Below are 19,590 nucleotides of genomic sequence, written 5' to 3' on the forward strand. Positions count from 1 at the left end.
ACTAAAGTATTTTGTGAATTCCTATAAAAAACCGTTTTGTTTTGAAGCTATTTTCTGTGGCGGTTGGCCTTTTATATACTCAATATATACAATAACACTTGCAAAAATGAAAATACTTTATTTGATGTTTCGACTTTCAACTCGGAAATCGCTTTTCAAAATATCTACCAGAAAGTAAAACTTCAAAACTTGTGTATTTTGAAAACCATTTTAGACCTGAAAATCTAAACGTCAAATAAATTAGTTTTAATATCTAAAAGTTAAATTATACAATTTAAAATATATGTTATATACTTGTAAAAAAATATATACAAATGTATAACATTTAGAGTCGGCCAAAATAATTAAATAATGTGTATTCTGTCCTTTTTAAATATATGTTAGTTACAATTTTACAGCTTTTGCAAATATGCTTTTTAGATACAATAGATACATATATTTCTACACACTAAAAATTTCATTTTATCCGTAAATAAATATTTGGACTTATTTTAAATCTTTTCGAAATGTGTTCGAAAGTAGAATTTAAATAGAATGGAATATGCAGACCTCAAATAATCTTCAGCCGTATTATAACATGAATTCTTAACACTCTCGCCGCCAATAATATTTTAAATTATTTCGTTGTGCTCCAAAACTATACCAACGTTCTAAGTGAAACACTGCAAGTGTACATTAATGTTACACGCTTGTCAATTCAGAGTGTACATTAATGTTACACTTGGCGGCGAGAGTGTTAAGCTCTATTACCTACTACGTATAATGTTTTTTACAATTATGTTTATTAGGTAAGCTCAATTTGTGTATTAATGAGTACGTCTTCTCGCGAACAGCTTTTACTTTTGAGGTTACTGATCAATATAGCCTCTTTCAGGAAAAGTTACGGGACAAATATTCATCTTAAGTAATTAAAGTCCTGAAAGAAAAATCTGTACAATATAATAGATCCTTAGCCTTGGTATTTATGACATAGTAGAGCTAACATCAATGATAGTAGCACTGAAACAATATAGAATAGATTACAGGTACATACATAACAATAAGGCTTATACATACATAACAATACATATACAGTACCTAATGCCACCACAACACTGTAAAACTTGATGAAGCAACAGGAAAATTAAAGTAGCCAATTAAATAGAGTTAGACAAGAAAATACAATTTTGATGACATTATTCTTACCACCCACAATACCGCTAATGCAAAACAGATGCTTGATTGAATTATTAAAGGTCTTTTTGGTCTACAAATAGTTATTCAAGCAAACGAAAACCCAAATCGAACAAATCATTGGAATAGACGACTTCGACGCAAAAGAAACATATGGGTACAAATACCTTTGGCACGAAGTAAGACATCCGCCAAAGCAATAACCTTTGTAGCTTTTTCTTTAATACGGTTGTAGATTAATGAATAAAGATCTTAAAGAACAATGAACAGCCTACAAAGAATATTACTGATAAAATATCTAATCTATAAGATAAAAAGCACAAAGCTTTGGAGAATGTAGTGAGAAAATAGGCAAATAAAGCTGTTATATAAGCTGTTGTAATATCTTAAATGTTGTAGGTATCTGGAAAAACAAAAAAAAAACAGTAACAAAGAGAATATTAAGAATAACAGATGACAACGTGAAGAGGTATAATGGGGTACATAATAAATAACAGAAAAACGAATACCGACATGAGAAAAAAGTGTGAAACCGATGTCATGGTAAGATAGATAATAAAAACGAAATAATAACGGAACTAGCATATCAGCAGAATCACTAAAAATAGAATTGGCGACATACTGCCGAAAAATATCTCACATGTAAGAAGACTATTAGACGACCCCAAACACTGGCGCAAAATTTGACAATCATACGATTGATAATAATGATAATGATTATCACGCAACTGCGATATTTTATCCTAATCGCTATTATTGGCATATATAGATAAAGGAGATTGCCAGTAGGAACAGATCCATTCAAGGATATCGTTGGATTTCAACCTGATCTATAACTGATTGTTCAAGAACTTATGACTGCTACTAAATGTCGTAAACATTGGTATTCAGAGAACTGAAAGCTAACTGTTATTCACACACGTAGTTACTAGGAACTGTTTTGCATTTTTTTTTTGTCTCTTTGTAGCCAAGCAGATTTGATAAGTCGACTTATCTGTATATCACATGATCGTTATGACGGTAAGGAAACATCCATAAACTACGTCGTAGAGATGAGGGAGGGGAACTTTGCTTATGATGGTATATGACAGGCAGGTGATGGGCATGAGTGCACATCCGACGTCGTTTGGTGTATTTCATTTTGTCGTTATTATCTCTAAATTATATTGAATATTTTAAAAAATCACTTAAAAGGGGGGGTCATGGGTTGCAATTGCGACGTTGACATGAGGCAAGGCCTAGATTGCAAACGACGCTTTACGACTAGGGGAAAGGACGATATTAAAAAAATCCAATTTTTTTACGACGTAGTTTATGGATGTTCCCAAATAATATTATTTGAGGTTTACAGAATACTTACTCTATAAACGATAACTCTTTTCAAAACCAATATTGTTATTGTTCTAGCTAATATTACTCAATAAATGTACGTATCGTGTTACGTGAAATCTAATATAATATCTAATTGACTAATTTTGACAAAATTAATAATAAACTAATAACGAATGTTTGTTTGTCTTTTTCTGTTGTTATCTATTGTGCATGTAGAGTATTTTTTTATATTTAATATGCAACTTTTTGTCGTTTTGTTTTTCTCTTATTTATTAACCATTTAAAGTTAACATTAACTTACCTTACAAAGAAACTAAAATATTAAAAACTAACAATAGCACTGTACTAAAACTGTTTAGAATAGTTCTTCTAAATCTCTGATTTTTACTCAAACTCTCCAAGAAATAAATCGAAATAAAAAATGAAATCGACTAGTAGTACTGAAACAAACAACAAGAATATCAGTTAATTATGTTTCATCTACTCTAAATTTACACAAAATCTCTCTATTATCAAAAGAATGGAAAATAATCTCAAGGAAATGTTTTCTTTTCACTGCTTTCTTGATTCTGATTTTTTTTGGTGTTTCAATTTTGTTTGTTTCTCTCTGTTTGTTATATTTTTGGTAAAAATCCAAAAACGGGCTATGTTAAAGATCTCTCCAGAAGTGGTCGAAAATCAATACCCGAAGCCAAGGAACTGGACGTCGTACTGGCGATTCAAGAAAATCCCCATACCAGTTAGAGGCAGGTCGCTCTAGACAATAATGTCCGCCAATCATCTGTTGTCAGAATGATAGAAAAGGAGAAATGGCATCCCTACAAAGTACATCTGTTCCAGGAGGACGTGTTAGAAGATGACTTTGATACGAGAATTGAATTCTGCGAAACTATTATGGAACGATGTCATAGATCAGAGTTTCATTGAAAAGGTGCTTTTTTATGCTCAACGGTCACGTAGGCCACCAGACATGGTTCCTGCTTAAGTGAAAATCGACATTAGATTGAAAAATATAAGACACAATATCCTGAGAAGGTGAATGTTTGAGCCAGCATTATAAACAATCATATTATAGAGCCATATTTTTTGAGGAAAGCCACCTCGTTATCTGGAATTTTTTCATGATTACTATCTAATGTCACAGCTGAATCAGCTATTACTAAATAGAAATGATTTATTGTTCTAACAGAATTGAGTATTTCTCATCTAGAAGATGACTTTGATACAAGAATTGAATTCTGCGAAACTATTATGGAACGATGTCATAGATCAGAGTTTCATTGAAAAGGTGCTTTTTATGCTCAACGGTCACGTAAGCCGCCAGACATGGTTCCTGCTTAAGTGAAAATCCACATTAGATTGAAAAATATAAGACACAATATCCTGAGAAGGTGAATGTTTGAACCAGCATTATAAACAATCATATTATAAAGCCATATTTTTTTGAGGAAAGCCACCTCGTTATCTGGAATTTTTTCAGGATTACCTATCTAATGTCACAGCTGAAGCGGCTATTACCAAATAGAAATGATTTATCGTTCTAACAGAATTGAGTCTTTCTCATCTAGAAGATGACTTTGATACAAGAATTGAATTCTGCGAAACTATTTTGGAACGATGTCATAGATCAGAGTTTCATTGAAAAGGTGCTTTTTTATGCTCAACGGTCACGTGAGCCGCCAGACATCGTTCCTGCTTAAGTGAAAATTCACATTAGATAAAAAAATATAAGACACAATATCCTGAGAAGGTGAATGTTTGGGCCAGCATTATAAACAATCATATTTTATTATAGAACCATATTTTTTTGAGGAAAGCCACCTCGTTATCTGGAATTTTTTCAGGATTACCTATCTATTGCCACAGCTGAATCAGCTATTACCAAATAGAAATGATTTATCGCTCTAACAGAATTGAGTCTTTCTCGTCTATGTAGAAGATGACTTTGATACAAGAATTGAATTCTGCGAAACTATTATGGAACGATGTCATAGATCAGAGTTTCATTGAAAAGGTGATTGAAAGGCCATTACTATCTAATATCACAGTTGAATCAGCTATTACTAAATAGAAATGATTTATTGTTCTAACAGAATTGAGTATTTCTCATCTAGAAGATGACTTTGATACAAGAATTGAATTCTGCGAAAATATTGTGGAACGATGTCATAGATCAGAGTTTCACTGAAAAGGTGCTTTTTATGCTCAACAATCACATAAGCCGCCAGACATCATTCCTGCTTAAGTGAAAATCCGCATTAGATTGAAAAATATAAGACACAATATCCTGAGAAGGTGAATGTTTGAGCCAGCATTATAAACAATCATATTATAGAGCCATATTTTTTGAGGAAAGCCACCTCGTTATCTGGAATTTTTTCAGGATTACCTATCTAATGTCACAGCTGAATCGGCTATTACCAAATAGAAATGATTTATCGTTCTAACAGAATTGAGTCTTTCTCATCTAGAAGGTGACTTTGATACAAGAATTGAATTCTGCGAAACTATTATGGAACGATGTCATAGATCAGTTTCATTGAAAAGGTGATTGAAAGGTCATTACTATCTAATGTCACAGCTGAATCAGCTATTACTAAATAGAAATGATTTATTGTTCTAATAGAATTGAGTATTTCTCATCTAGAAGATGACTTTGATACAAGAATTGAATTCTGCGAAACTATTATGGAACAATGTCATAGATCAGAGTTTCATTGAAAAGGTGCATTTTTATGCTCAACGTTCACATAAGCCGCCAGACATCGTTCCTGCTTAAGTGAAAATCCACATTAGATTGAAAAATATAAGACATAATATCCTGAGAAGGTGAATGTTTGAGCCAGCATTATAAACAATCATATTATAGAGCCATACTTTTTTGAGGAAAGCCACCTCGTTATCTGGAATTTTTTCAGGATTACCTATCTAATGTCACAGCTGAATCGGCTATTACCAAATAGAAATGATTTATCGTTCTAACAGAATTGAGTCTTTCTCATCTAGAAGGTGACTTTGATACAAGAGTTGAATTCTGCGAAACTATTATGGAACGATGTCATAGATCAGAGTTTCATTGAAAAGGTGCTTTTTATGCTCAACGGTCACGTAAGCCGCCAGACATGGTTCCTGCTTAAGTGAAAATCCACATTAGATTGAAAAATATAAGACACAATATCCTGAGAAGGTGAATGTTTGAGCCAGCATTATAAACAATCATATTATAGAGCCATATTTTTTTGAGGAAAGCCACCTCGTTATCTGGAATTCTTTCAGGAGTACCTATCTAATGCCACAGCTGAATCAGCTATTACCAAATAGAAATGATTTATCGTTCTAACAGAATTGAGTCTTTCTCATCTAGAAGATGACTTTGATACAAGAATTGATTTCTGCGAAACTATTATGGAACGATATCATAGATCAGAGTTTCATTGAAAAGGTACTTTTTTATGCTCAACGGTCACATAAGCCGCCAGACATCTTTCCTGCTTAAGTGAAAATCCACATTAGATTGAAAAATATAAGACACAATATCCTGAGAAGGTGAACCAGCATTATAAACAATCATATTATAGAGCCATATTTTTTTGATTAAAGCCACCTCGTTATCTGGAGTTTTTTCAGGATTACCTATCTAATGTCACAACTGAAGCGGCTATTACCAAATAGAAATAATTTATCGTTCTAACAGAATTGAGTCTTGCTCATCTAGAAGGTGACTTTGATACAAGAATTGAATTCTGCGAAACTATTATGGAACGATGTCATAGATCAGAGTTTCATTGAAAAGGTGCTTTTTTATGCTCAACGGTCACGTAAGCCGCCAGACATCGTTCCTGCTTAAGTGAAAATTCACATTAGATAAAAAAATATAAGACACAATATCCTGAGAAGGTGAATGTTTGGGCCAGCATTATAAAAAATCATATTATAGAGCCATATTTTTTGAGAAAAGCCACCTCGTTATCTAGAATTTTTTCAGGATTACCTATCTAATGTCACAGCTGAATCAGCTATTACCAAATAGAAATGATTTTTCGTTCTAACAGAACTGAATCTCTCCCACAGAAGGTGTACAAAATAACATTTCCCAGATGGATAGGCAGAAGGTGATCTATCGAACGGCCACCAAGGTCTCCAGATTTGATTCCGTTAGACTTTTTTATGAGGATATTTGAAGAGCAAAGTGGGTCAAAGTCCATCAAATAATGTAGAAGAGTTAAAACTCAGAAAGCGATTTCTGATATCTCGAGTTTTCTCTTATATTTTATACCTTTTTTGCGGCCACACCTCCCTACTAAGTCATTATGCTTTTGTTGATTGTGTTTTGTGTTTGCTATTTTCTATTTGATATTGATTTATCCCAATGCGTTGAGCATTGTGAGTTGTTTCCTTCCTTGGTTTTTTCTTTCTTCTATCGTTTTGTCAACAGTTCCTTCTTTTGTGAGGGTCGTTCCCAAGCACTTATACGTGTCACACTATTTAATTGTTTCCCCGTTTTTCTCTTGTCAATTTCCACTCCCCCTTTGGTGTGTTTCTTCATCAGCTTCCTTGTCACATATTACATATTTCATATCCTCCTAGTTTGGCGCCATTAGAAGTTGGTCGCTTGAAAATAAAAATGTGTCATCATAATTTATCATCATCAACAGCTATTTGATCCATCGTCGGATGTAAGCCTCCCTTAGATGTGTCCATTCATATCTGTTTGATGTTTTTTGCATCCATTCGTGGCCAGCAATTCGCTTGATGTCATCAGTCCATCTTGTTTGTTGTTTGACGTCTGCTTCTACTTCTTTTGCTTGTCCTAGGTCGTCATTCGAGAATTCGCTTTGTCCAAGTTGTCTTCCATTCTCCCTATCTGTACTGTTCAGTTCTATTTTAACATGGCTATCTTCTGGATCACATCTGTTACTTTTGATAGTCTTCTTATCTCTTCATTGGACTTTCCATCACTTAGCTTAATGTTGAGCATTCTCCTTTTCATAGCCCTCCGTTGAGCATTCTCCGTCACTTGAAGTTTGTGGACTACGCTTTTGTTAAAAGCCCAAGTTTCAGTTCCGTATGTCAAAACTGGCAACACGTACTTATCGAAAGTTTTTGCCATTAAAGTATCTGGTAAGTTTGATTCCAATACTGTTTGTAATCCACCAAATGCTGCCCATGCTAAGGAACATCGTTTATTTAAATCAGCCTTTAGGTTAAGCTTCGACAGTTCTATATTTTGTCCTAAGTATATATACGACTCAAACGTTTCTATATTATTGTTGTCCAAAGTTATATTCACAATTATATCTAGAGATTCGTTGGTTAGATGTTTAGTTTTTACTAGATTTATTTTTGATCCTATTTCTTTTGATTTGGTATATTTAAGTCTAATAGCATTTCCTGCAATTCTTCTCTGCCTTTTGCTATTAGCGTAGCATCATCGGCAAATCTCAGATGCGTTTTCTCCGTCTATCTCACTCCTCTATTTGCCCATTCCAAAGTTCGAAACATATCTTCTAGAGCTAAGGTAAATAGTTTGAGTGAGATAGAATCTCCTTATCTAACCCCTCTTTGCAGTTTTATCTTTTCTGTTTTTCCTACTATTTTTATTTACGATGTTGCATTGTCATAATATATTGTATTGTTATTAATCGAAGAAGCAACTTCAATTGCTTTGCTTATGTTGATGTGCAACAGGACATTACACCTTTATAATTAATTAAATAAAGTAGGATGTAAGTACCGGTTAGTTAGTTTTGTTCCAGTAGATTGTACATTGTACTACAAGGGGGCTTCGTACTTTACAACACACTTTACCAAATGCCTGTCTCGTGTCCAATAATGTCGCAGATTATTAACTCTAAGCCCCTATAAATAACAGCGCTTAACGCCACATTTTACCTGGTAAAAACTGATAAACGCGCGCTTGCATTTGTATGATACCAAGTTGTGTTTATTTGTTTTACTACTCTGTGCACTTGTTGCATGATGGATTATTTGGAACAGAATTGAATAAGTGATATTGGATTAAATGATTTTCTTCCATTATCAATCAAAATGTTTTAACGATATTCTTGTTTACACTCTATCTACTGTATCATAGTTGATTTCATTTTAAACAGTAACCACACTAATTTTACCGCACCAACACAAAGCCTCGTTTTATAAAACAAAAGTTAAAAAAAAGTGCCTACGACTTACTGAACAGATCAGCGTGAGTAACTTAATGTTAATTGAAATGGTTTATTTTTAACGATGTTTGAACATGCATCTTGACAGAATCTTTTGCCCAGCATCAAAAAATCCAAAAACCTTAGAGACCTGGCATGTTCTTTACCCTCTAGTGTGGTCGTTTATCGCATTGGCAACAAGCATGATCGTGTTGGCACTGCTCGCACAAAATTGACAATGGTATGCAGATATTTTGCGTTTTTTTTTATTTACACAAACAATATAATATTATATGAACATTCACGAATTCGGTAGAAAGACATATCAAAAATATTTTTTACAGTAATTTATTAAAAATTATGATCAAAAGATATTAATTATTTCGTTAATCAACAAAAATAAAATGATAATGTTAAAGATTCGGTCAAAGCCGATGTTTCATCGAAACATATTAATTATACTCTATATTGTGGAAATTAAATTAAACAGAAGTAACAGCTATTTCCGTAAATACACTTGCAAGCAAAAAAATCGACCCACTCGATGAATTGTAGTTTATGTTTACTAATTTTATGTTGTGTTACTTTGAATTAAAACAACTAATGCAAAAAAATCTTGTATATTATAGAGCTTCCAAAAAATAATTTTTTTATGCAAATTGGCAACGTGTAAAATTTGTCTTCTTCTGTATGGCATAGGGAATGCAAACAGCACTTCGAAGTGCAGAAAGTGAATATTTTACAAATATATTCTTCACCAGTGAAGGCAACCCAAGTAATTGCGTTATTATGATAGGGCTATAGTAAGAGGACTGTCGTCCGTCGCCTACTTATGACGCAGGCTGCAGTCTCAAGGGCATACCAGTGCAACCAGGACACCGGTAGCTACAGTCGACGATCAGGTTCTGGTCGGCGATGTGTAACGACAGAGAGGGACGATCGATTCATTGTCCTGAGTGCCTTCCGTAATCGGCACGCAACAGGAGTGGAGCTTCAACAATTCTTCAAACGAAGGAATGTACGAGGTGTCGTTATTCTCTGGTGTCACCGTCACTCAGTGGATAGTTAGGAGAAAACTTAAGGCTGCCACTTTGACTCCCAGACAAGCTAACACAGAGTGTAACTGTAAACCACAGTTTCAAGCATGTATATTTTTTATCGGTTTATTTTTCTGTTGTACCTTGTTATATTTTTATGGATACAAATGTTAATAGTGCAAATATGTTTTAAAAGTAAACAACACTCTTTTTGATATGTCTTTCCCTCCATAGTTGCACATTTAGTTTATAAAACATTTCATGATCACAACCATCGTCAAATGTTGGTTATATGAGTATAAACAATAGAAAATTTAGTGATTAGCAGTAGAGTGCATGTTCTTTATCTGCAAAAAGATGGTTTTAGATAAAAAAAAAATATTAAAATGAGGCATGAACATTTACTATTACACAACTTATGATATGCTTGCACTTGTCACACTGATCTGTATGCAAAGAATAGATTTATTTCTAATAACTAAACGCTTTCTAACTTATCTTAGCTTTAGAACCTTTTAGAGCTTTGTTTCTAGTATGTGTTAAAACTTTGTGTTCGTTCTTTTCGTACAGATGTAATTCATCTTATGAACTCATCAATACCTAAAACAAGAGTGACGTCATATACTACACATACTTCAAAAATTATTACTTATCTACTTTATCAGACCTTTTTTAGCATTTGTAGTGACTTACCAACGTTTAAAAAAGGTATTACCGATTCTTGAAAATAAAAAAAAAATGTTTAAAATATTTCCTAACGACCTTAACGAATGGCTGAAGTAGTAGTCACTGTTGTTTTAGAAAAAAACTTATAATAGATTGGTAATGTACAAAAAAATTGTACCAATCTATTTATATGTACATACAATCGAATAATGCAATAAAAGTAACTATTTTTCCGTTTTTAATATAAAATAAGCATAGAAAAGCAGTAGATTTTAGGTACGCTAGAATACTGTTGAAGCAATGGATTTTCTCAACCGTTTTAATGAGTAATTTAGTAATCGTAATAAAATCGTAATGTTGTCCAGAAATAGTTTATCTATCAAAAGGCATTAACAGAAGCTTAGTTAGATTAGGAGGGGTAAATAGGTTAGGTTAGATTAGAAGGGGTAAATATATTCAGCTGATGTACTTACCGCTGATGTTAGATAAGAGCTTGGGAATGTTACAAGCATGGAAAGTACATGCAATACACTTTTTAATAAAAGACTGGGTTAGTATATCATTATAAAAGAAGGATTAGTTTTCAATTTGCAATTTCAACCATAGACTCTACTGTCTTTCAACGTTCGTACAAATTTTGTATATTGTGCTCCTATACCGTACAATTTCTATAATATTCCTTCATTTTTTCTCTCGATTCTCTTCTAATTTCTGAAATTAACATTGGACGCCACGCACCGTTCGCTTCCAAGTTCTGACGCGTATCAAGTCTAGTGACTGGTTTAGTAAGGCTTTTCTTGGAAAGTTGTCAATATCCTCACTCGATGTAAAGTTTTGGAGCGGAATTCTTTGCAACCCAAAGTTAGCCATACCATTAAGACTGAGAACACTAAAGGGTTATGTGCTCTGCTTTTGTATGGCTGCGAAATATGTTCACTTAAACAAGGCGACATCAACAAGTTAAACGCATTTGAAATGAGACTGTACAAAAGAATGTTGCGAATAAGTTGACCACAAGAACAACCAAAGCAGAAGTGCTGTTAAGGATGAATACTTACCCATATCTATTGAAGATCGTTGAAGTTAGAAACACCTCATATCTCGGACATATAATGCGTCACAAGGAATACGAACAACTACAACCAATTTTTGAGGGAAAAATGATACGAAAAAAGAAGAAGTCCTGGCTCAGGAATCCAGTCGAGACTGGACCAGAACTGAAGGAACTGCTCTGATACATTAAGAGGAAACAGTAGCGATCAACAGGTAGCGATCAACAGGTAGCGAAAACGCGTTCCAAGATTGCGGCTGTAATTTTGAATATTTTTTCGAGATATTTGGCACACGTATTCGTAATATAATAAAGAGTGGCGGTACAAAACCCAATTTGAAAAATATATTAATATGTGGAAATTACTCTGTAATTAAATACAATATTAAAAAACGAGCCTGTACCGCCATTAAGAAGAACAAAAAAATACACTTTCTTCAAATAAACTTTTTTATCCGATGCCTAGATTTTGTGTCATTTTGGAACTACTAATGAAATAAAAAATTTTAGTAGTTCCAAAATGACACAAAATCTAGGCATCGGATAAAAAAGTTTATTTGAAGAAAGTGTCTTTTTTTGTTCTTCTTAATGGCGGTAGAGGCTCGTTTTTTTAATATTGTATTTAATTACAGAGTAATTTCCACATATTAATATATTTTTCAAATTGGGCTCTGTACCGCCATTCTTTATTATATTACGAATACGTGTGCCAAATATCTCGAAAAAATATTCAAAATTACAGCCGCAATCTTAGGCTACGGCTCCACGGGCGAGAAATTGACGCTAGCAGTAGCAGTAAAACGAACTTAAGGTTCCGCGGAACGGAATGGGAGTAGCCGAACTGAACCGACTACGCACAAGTCCTGTAGTCGGTACAGTTCGGCTATTCCCATTCCGTTCCGCGGAACCTTAAGTTCATTTTACTGCTACTGCTAGCGTCAATTTCTCGCCCGTGGAGCCGTAGCCTTAGAACGCGTTTTTGCTACCTGTTGATCGCTACTGTATCACCTTAAGAGACAAGACTCAAAACTCATACGTCCATAGACAAGACTTTGACATACTGTCGCCAACATCAGTAGGTACGTTACATAGGAGGAGGAGGATATTTGATACTAATAATGCATACTACTTACAGAGATTAATATGTTTCTAATACAGTAGAAATTCTGAAGTGATTCATATAATATTCCATTTACTGTCAGCAAGGTTTAGTCATCTTTCATAAAATATTTTTTCTTATTCTATTCTCAAATAAAGTTAAGTTATTGCATCAGTAGTTTCACTTCACTAAGTAATAGTCTTTTATTCGAAACTCTCCTTAATAGTTTTATACTTACTAAAAGCCAATATATGATACTGAAGTGTCTTCCAATATCTTTATTCCCTGAGGAAAATGTTAGCCGCTCTACATTAATCATATATTATGGGATAAAAAAAATTTCATAGGAAGAAATAATTCAGAATAATCAAACAAAAGTGTTAAAGCGACTCACAACGTAAACAATTCTTCACAATTTTAATTGTTTTCAAAGGGAAGTTTTATTATTAATTGTTTTTTACAAATTTTTTTATTTATATTCTGTCATTCAATATGGTATTCATTAAAAAGATAAGGTATTTATTTTCTTATAAAAGAGAAAACGTGTGGATGATATTGCATGCATTGTGTATATATGACTAATAATGGATGACAAAAGAATTTAAGGAAGTTTGTTTTACAATATGTACAAAAATTGAGTAAAGTTACAAATATAATCTAATTATAAATCTAATCAAAATATATTTATTTTGATTAGGTAGATTATATTTTTAAGAATTTTTTTAAAACTAAAGCAATAGTGGAAATACTTATCCTGAGTAGATTAATATTCTTCTTCTTCTTCTTATTGTATAGACCTGACTGTCTGTTTTTTCAATGTGCCTCTAGTAAGTTGTCGTTCCATCATTTTCGTGGTCTTCCCACTGATCGTCTTCCTATTGGGGAACCGTCTCTCGTAGTCCTTACTGCTCTATTTTTTGTCATTCGGCTTATGTTGTCATTCCATTCCACTCTTCTGTTTCTTACCCATTCTTATTTTAATGTTCTCTACCTTGCATCTCGGTCGTATATCTGTATTTAAATATAGGTATATCCGATAAAATCTCTTAAATCGGTCGGCTTTAGACTCTGAATTGATGTTGATGTGGCCGGCTTTTTTTTCAGAGTCCTACTGCCATTCGTCCATTTGTCGGTCGATTCCTTACTAAATTACGTATCCCTTGCCTGCCATTCTTTGCATGTTGACTCCATTCAATTTTTCTGTTTCTAGTCTTCTATCCCATAGAGGGCTGGTTTATGTCTTTTGGTTCTGTTTGTAGGCTGGTTTATGTCTTCTATCCATTATCTAGTTCTAATTTCCTCGCTTCTTCTCTCAGCGTTTGGTTTGATATCTTTCGTATGTTTTTCGTTTCCATTGTCTGTTTGCCTTATTCACTTGTTTTAGTATTTTTACTTTTCTGGCTAGATAATTGGATTTCCAAATATTCTAGTTCCATCACTAGTTCTATTAATTTTTTGTTAGACAATAAATCTACATTTTCTTGATTTCGCTAAATTATAATTAATTTAGATTTTAGTTTTTTCTGTGGTAATCACATATCATACTGGAGCGCCATATCTTCGAACGTTTTAATTAGTCTCTATAGAACATTTTCATTTTCCATCATTCGTAGTTGTTATGGGAACATATTGTAGTTGTTATATAAGTCGCGGGCAAGCAGTGGATGAGAATTGCTAAGAGTAGAAATCGATGGAAGCAAATGGAAGAGACCTATGTCCAGCAGTGGACGAACACAGGCTGAAGAAGATGGGAACATATTGTCTGAATTTGATTTTTTTCATGCTATATTCTTTTATATTTTTTACTTCTTTACTATTTCGTCCGGGATCTCCTTGAATATTAGCGAAGTCAATAAATTTCATTGTCCCTCGTCTATGTCATAAAATGTAAAGCATCTTTGTATTTCTTTGTCAATCCTACAATCTTATCAGTCAAATGTATGCTGGTTTATTGTACTACAGACGCTTTTAATAGAGCAAGATAAAAAGGAAGAAAAGTAGATCTATACAAATCATTTAAATAAATAACTAATAAATGCAATAAGACAGTTAATGTGATTATAGGAAGGGACTTCAATGCTACAATGGGAAACCAATAATCTACGTTTTCCATAATCTAATAATCTACAGTCATCCTGGCGGGTAACACGCAGGATCTTTAAAATTTTTTAATAAAAATAAACGAAATGGGAAAACATTACAGCTTAAAAACAGAAATAAAACCAAATAGAACTATAAGGAGAATAATATAAATCAAAACCAACTATTTAGTAATAATAGTAGTCAACAGCCAACTGTGCCTCATCCATTTATTCACGATACCCATTCCAAAATTCTGGAACCTTGTACCAGTTTGTGCAATGGATGGATAAAAAGTGTTAGCCTCCTGCGGTCTAGAGCCTTGCAATTATACAAAATTTATTTGACTGTTCCAGGTTCTTTTTAACGGAGTCTGCAGCTAAAATGCAAGCAGGTGTTCCTTGACTGCACATCTCAATGAGGAAGCATGTTATGATTCGTGGTTAATCCTGCCTGTTTTTGGTAGTAATTCGGCGCTATTAGAACATTTCCGTCTAATATACATTTTTCATGTGCTTGACCGAGTATCCTTTCTCAATGAGAGATATGTTGTGTTCGGATCTAGATTTTTTTCGGTCGCGTACAGCGCATTTTAGTACTTCCAAAGGCCTACCCTGTGCCACGTTCTGAGAGTTATGTCACACAATGTAAACTATTAACTATAATGCCACATAGTGTTAACGTCTACATCCTGCAAACATCAGACACCAGAAGAAAAAGAAGAGGAGATTGTGTAAAAGTCGTTCGAATTCGTTCTGATAGAAGTCAAAGCTTATATCGATACATTATGTGTTTGCATTGGATACTGGTTAGTTAGACAGAAGTTGAAAATGTTCAAACTTTAGATACGATCGGTTGGGACAAAACTTTGGTAGTTAGCTGTCTAGCTTTAAATACTTGAATATGTGTAAAGTTGAATTGAGGTTTCTCAATTGTGCTGTAGTATTTTTATATAGATTTTATTCAAAACAGGAATTCCAAACTATATCTTTAGTTTACCTGTAGCTTTAGGTTTGAAACACCGAACACTACTTAAATTATAACGCTTATAACAAACTGATGGACACGACACTCCTCTACGTAAAACAACTGTTAAATCATAGAGTCTTTTTCATTTTGAGTGAAAAGGTCAATAACCATTTGGAAGTTACAGCGGACCAATAATATAGAAGGGTAGAAAATCAGAATTTCTTAGAAGACCAAGTTCAAATGAAATAGTTGCTTATATTATAAGCAACTATCTCATTTGAACTTGGTCTTAAGTTAATATATTATATTGAAGACTCTTAAGGAAATATTTTGTATAATTTATTAAAAATAGCCCAAAAAAGTTAAGCTCATACTGTTAAGCGCGTGAATGCCTTACACATTTCTAGTACCATACTCCAAGTTAGTAGTATATTATGTATTCTTGAATTTGACTTTGATGATATAATATTTATCTGACTTTTCTTTAAACGTTATAACATACCTTTTGTCAGCAACAATAGTGTAAAATGATAAATTCGTTTTTGCTTTATCCAAATGAGTGCTTTAGTATTTTTTTGTAATAATTTTATTTTAATATGTAGTGTCTACTCACTTTTATAGTTAGTTTTTGTACTTATTGTATAACAAATTGCCTAATACATTTTTGTTTCGATAGTAATAGTGTTTTTTAATAGAATTAGTTAGATGTTTAGAACATAATTTTGAATGTATTGTAGAAGACTTCTATCAGCAAGAACCTCAGTTTTCAATCGTCACACAAGAGGTTGTTGATCCTGTTACAGGAGCTAAGTAAGTAGAATATTTAGAGTAGTTAAAGATAAAGGGCTAACAATTAACGTACCGAAATCGATCAATACCAAGCGTTATGATTAGGTGTTTTTTTGCTTTTGTTCGCTTACTTAAATAACTTAACAATAACGAAAAAAAAGAAACAACGAATAACGAGAAAAAGAAACATAACGAAAGAAAGAAGATACCAAACTGCAAATCAGGGAAAAAGAAAAACAAATTTGTCAAAAAGTATCAGAGACATGCACGTGGCTTTCGTGCAGGCAGATCCTGTATGTATAGCATGTTTTCCCTAAGGTTGGTTGTAGAAAATTGTATTTTCTACAATAGTTTCTTTTATCCTAATACTATTCTAATATTTTTCCAGCTAAATTTAAAACCCTACGTGATCAGCACACATGCTGTCTTTGTGCTAGATCGAATCTTCTGCTCCTGTCAGTTTTTCTACACCCAAAATTTTATTCCCAACTTCCCTAAAACAAATGACTTCAACTCCAGCTTCTAAAGTAGGAGCATGTAAAAAGAAAAACTACGTATCTCGCTTCAAACTCGAAGCACGCAAGTAGTTAGTCTTACTTACGCCTTTCGAATAAAGGCTAGTTTAATTCAAGTAATCAAGTAAATAGTATTAAATTCAGTGCTTAGTGCATAAATTCTATAAGTAACTGCCATTATTAATTACTAAAGAAACAATAAACAATTTTCCTGTCATATTTGGCAAAACATCGGCTCCAGCATTACATGGTTGTTAGACAATGGACATACAATAAACTTTCTTGTACGATCGCATGTATTTAGTTTTATAAACATTTTTTATAATATATTATAGGTGAATAACTTAACGTGAAGTAAAATCTCCCTGGTGTAGTTGGTATTAAATTTTTAATAAATTTTTTTAAATCCAAAACGATTACATTCAGAACGTTTTCAGACTTATCCGAATGTATTCGTTCTGAATGTAATCCTTTTGGATTTAAAAAAAATTTAATTCTTCATTAAAAATTTTATACCAACTACACCAGGGAGTTTTTACTTCACGTTAAGTTATTTAACTAGATGGATTACAGCTAACTTTCGGTAACTATCCCGTTTTATTTATATTATAGGTGATTGATTGGCAACAACCTTTTTATTATTATTAATTTCTTATTATTTACTATTTTCTATTTATGTCAATCAAACAATAAATTATTTAAATTTATACATTTTAATTATTTTACTAGCTATTCCTTATTTTTACGAACTGATAATTTTGCAACCAATTGGTTGCTGGTCCTTCGAGGTATTTTATATTCTTTGATCTACCAAATGTAGGAAGATGAAAACATTGTATTTTTCAATTATGTACTTCTTTTATAAATATATCGAACCAGCCTTCTCACCCTTTTCCCCTACACAGGTTATTGAGAAAAGATTAGTTCAAAACCTTTCAATTCATGTAGTCTTTATAGATTTGACAAAGGCATACGATAGTGTAATGTTCTGGGTAGCAATGGAACAACAGGAAATGAGCAAAAAAATATATGTTTATAAAAGCAAAACAACAGCTTTACAAAAATATGACGATAAACACCAAAACTGAAAACAAATTAACTAGAGAAATATTAGCAGGAGTCTAAAGCAAGGCATAGCACCTACACTCTTCAAAATATCTCTCTCTGAAGAAATAAAGTGGAGATCAACAATTTCCAAAAACGGTATGGCTAAATTAATAAAATCTGGAATAGTCGTGAAGTAACCGTGACCGAATGTTCGTATTCTCAAAGAGAAATATAAAAGACTCGTAGATTCGTTAGAGACTTGTACTAAGACAACTTAATATCAAGAAAATACTAATTACTCAAGTAACAGAACAAATGATAAGCTGTTTCGGGCAAATATGGAATATAAGAAAGGTAGAGGCAGATTTCCCACAAGATACACGGGCCACATTGCCGTAACCTTAGATGTTCCATTGTCAGAATGTACGGGAATGACAGAAGATAGAGAGAAATGGAGGAACACCGGAAAGATCAACTCATGTCGTCATACCTGTAACAAGTTAACGGATAAGATGTTGATTAAAGGCTGTTTTAATGCAGCATATTATGTATATTTTAATTTGAAGCAACATTAACGTTTTAGAATAGTCAATAAATTGCTAGCTCTTTGTCCGATATTTAGATGCTTTCATCGATTTTGTAAATTTAGTCTTAGATTAATACATAAATGAGAATCTAGGAAACCATGTAGATTATTAAATGTAGAACTGAAGAAACGTTTCTATATTGGGAATTTTATTATTTTTATTACGGAATTTTTTTATGCATTTTGATGTCAATACTTACTGTGAAGTTATTCAGTAAATATATGAGACATTCCTACTATTCTTTTCAGGAACGTACATAAATTTAACGATGAGTTAAATTCTGGTTTGTTTTTTTTATTTTTATGAATACGCCTCATTTATTTCTTTTACACATTGTATAATTTGGTTTTGGTTACGATATTCCAAAAACATTGACGAATATCTTCTTCTCAGTGAAGATTAGTTTGTTCTGGTATAGTATATCTGGGTTCATCATAAATATGGATTCACAAGTATAGTCTGAGTCTCAGAATGGTCATAAAGGCTACCGCCTAAATATTTAGATAATTCGACCTGTGATAGCCTTTAATGAAGCCGCTCCTGTACTGTTCCAGGCTTCTGTTATATTTCCATAAAATGCTTTATATTAATATAGATTTTTCTATACAATCCAGTAGTCCTAACTGAGACATACATAATCCGACAACCTCTTGTTTTTGATAGTACCGGATTAGTGATATTCTACTGTAAAAATTATTGATCTATTTCAAATTCGATCGTAATCACATTGTTGGTTAGGAAAATAATACGATTAGATAAGTAGTTTAGTTTGTTAAAATTATTCATCAATATTGTTTTAAATTTTAAAGCATGGTTTTCTAAATATGTGGTTTGCTAGCTTGTGAAAATATAGGTAGGTATATTAAATGTGTGATATATGCTGAATATTTACAAGTAGGTTTTTGAAATTTTTACTCTTAGTTACTGTGTACAAATAACTGCCTTCCTTATTTATATTCTCTTTTCTTCTACTTCTTATAGCTGTATATATCAATGTACTATTGATATTTATCTTCTATCAAGCGATGTACTAGACTAGGCAGAAAATCTTTACAGGTAGAGAGAGTAATGAAAGCATTGAAGGT

At 32.8% G+C, this 19,590-nt stretch overlaps 1 protein-coding gene across 12 annotated transcripts in view; it reads left to right on the forward strand.

Annotated features, from left to right (window-relative positions):
* The window catches only part of LOC114339297 (ankyrin-3), a 539,512-nt gene that overhangs the window by 515,161 nt on the left and 4,761 nt on the right, over positions 1-19,590 (forward strand). For 8 of the 12 annotated variants that reach the window (XM_050646485.1, XM_050646486.1, XM_050646488.1 and 5 more), the window contains one exon: positions 16,305-16,377. The exons of 2 other annotated variants lie outside the window; for them this stretch is intronic. In XM_050646485.1, coding sequence (XP_050502442.1) covers positions 16,305-16,377 — 73 coding nt within the window. Of the gene's footprint in view, positions 1-2,580; positions 2,600-8,789; positions 8,908-16,304; positions 16,378-19,590 lie in introns of those variants that run through there. 2 more of the 12 variants (XM_050646489.1, XM_050646493.1) reach the window with 2 other exon arrangements.

Source organism: Diabrotica virgifera, chromosome 3 (assembly GCF_917563875.1).
Source record: "Diabrotica virgifera virgifera chromosome 3, PGI_DIABVI_V3a".
Lineage (NCBI taxonomy): Eukaryota > Metazoa > Arthropoda > Insecta > Coleoptera > Chrysomelidae > Diabrotica > Diabrotica virgifera.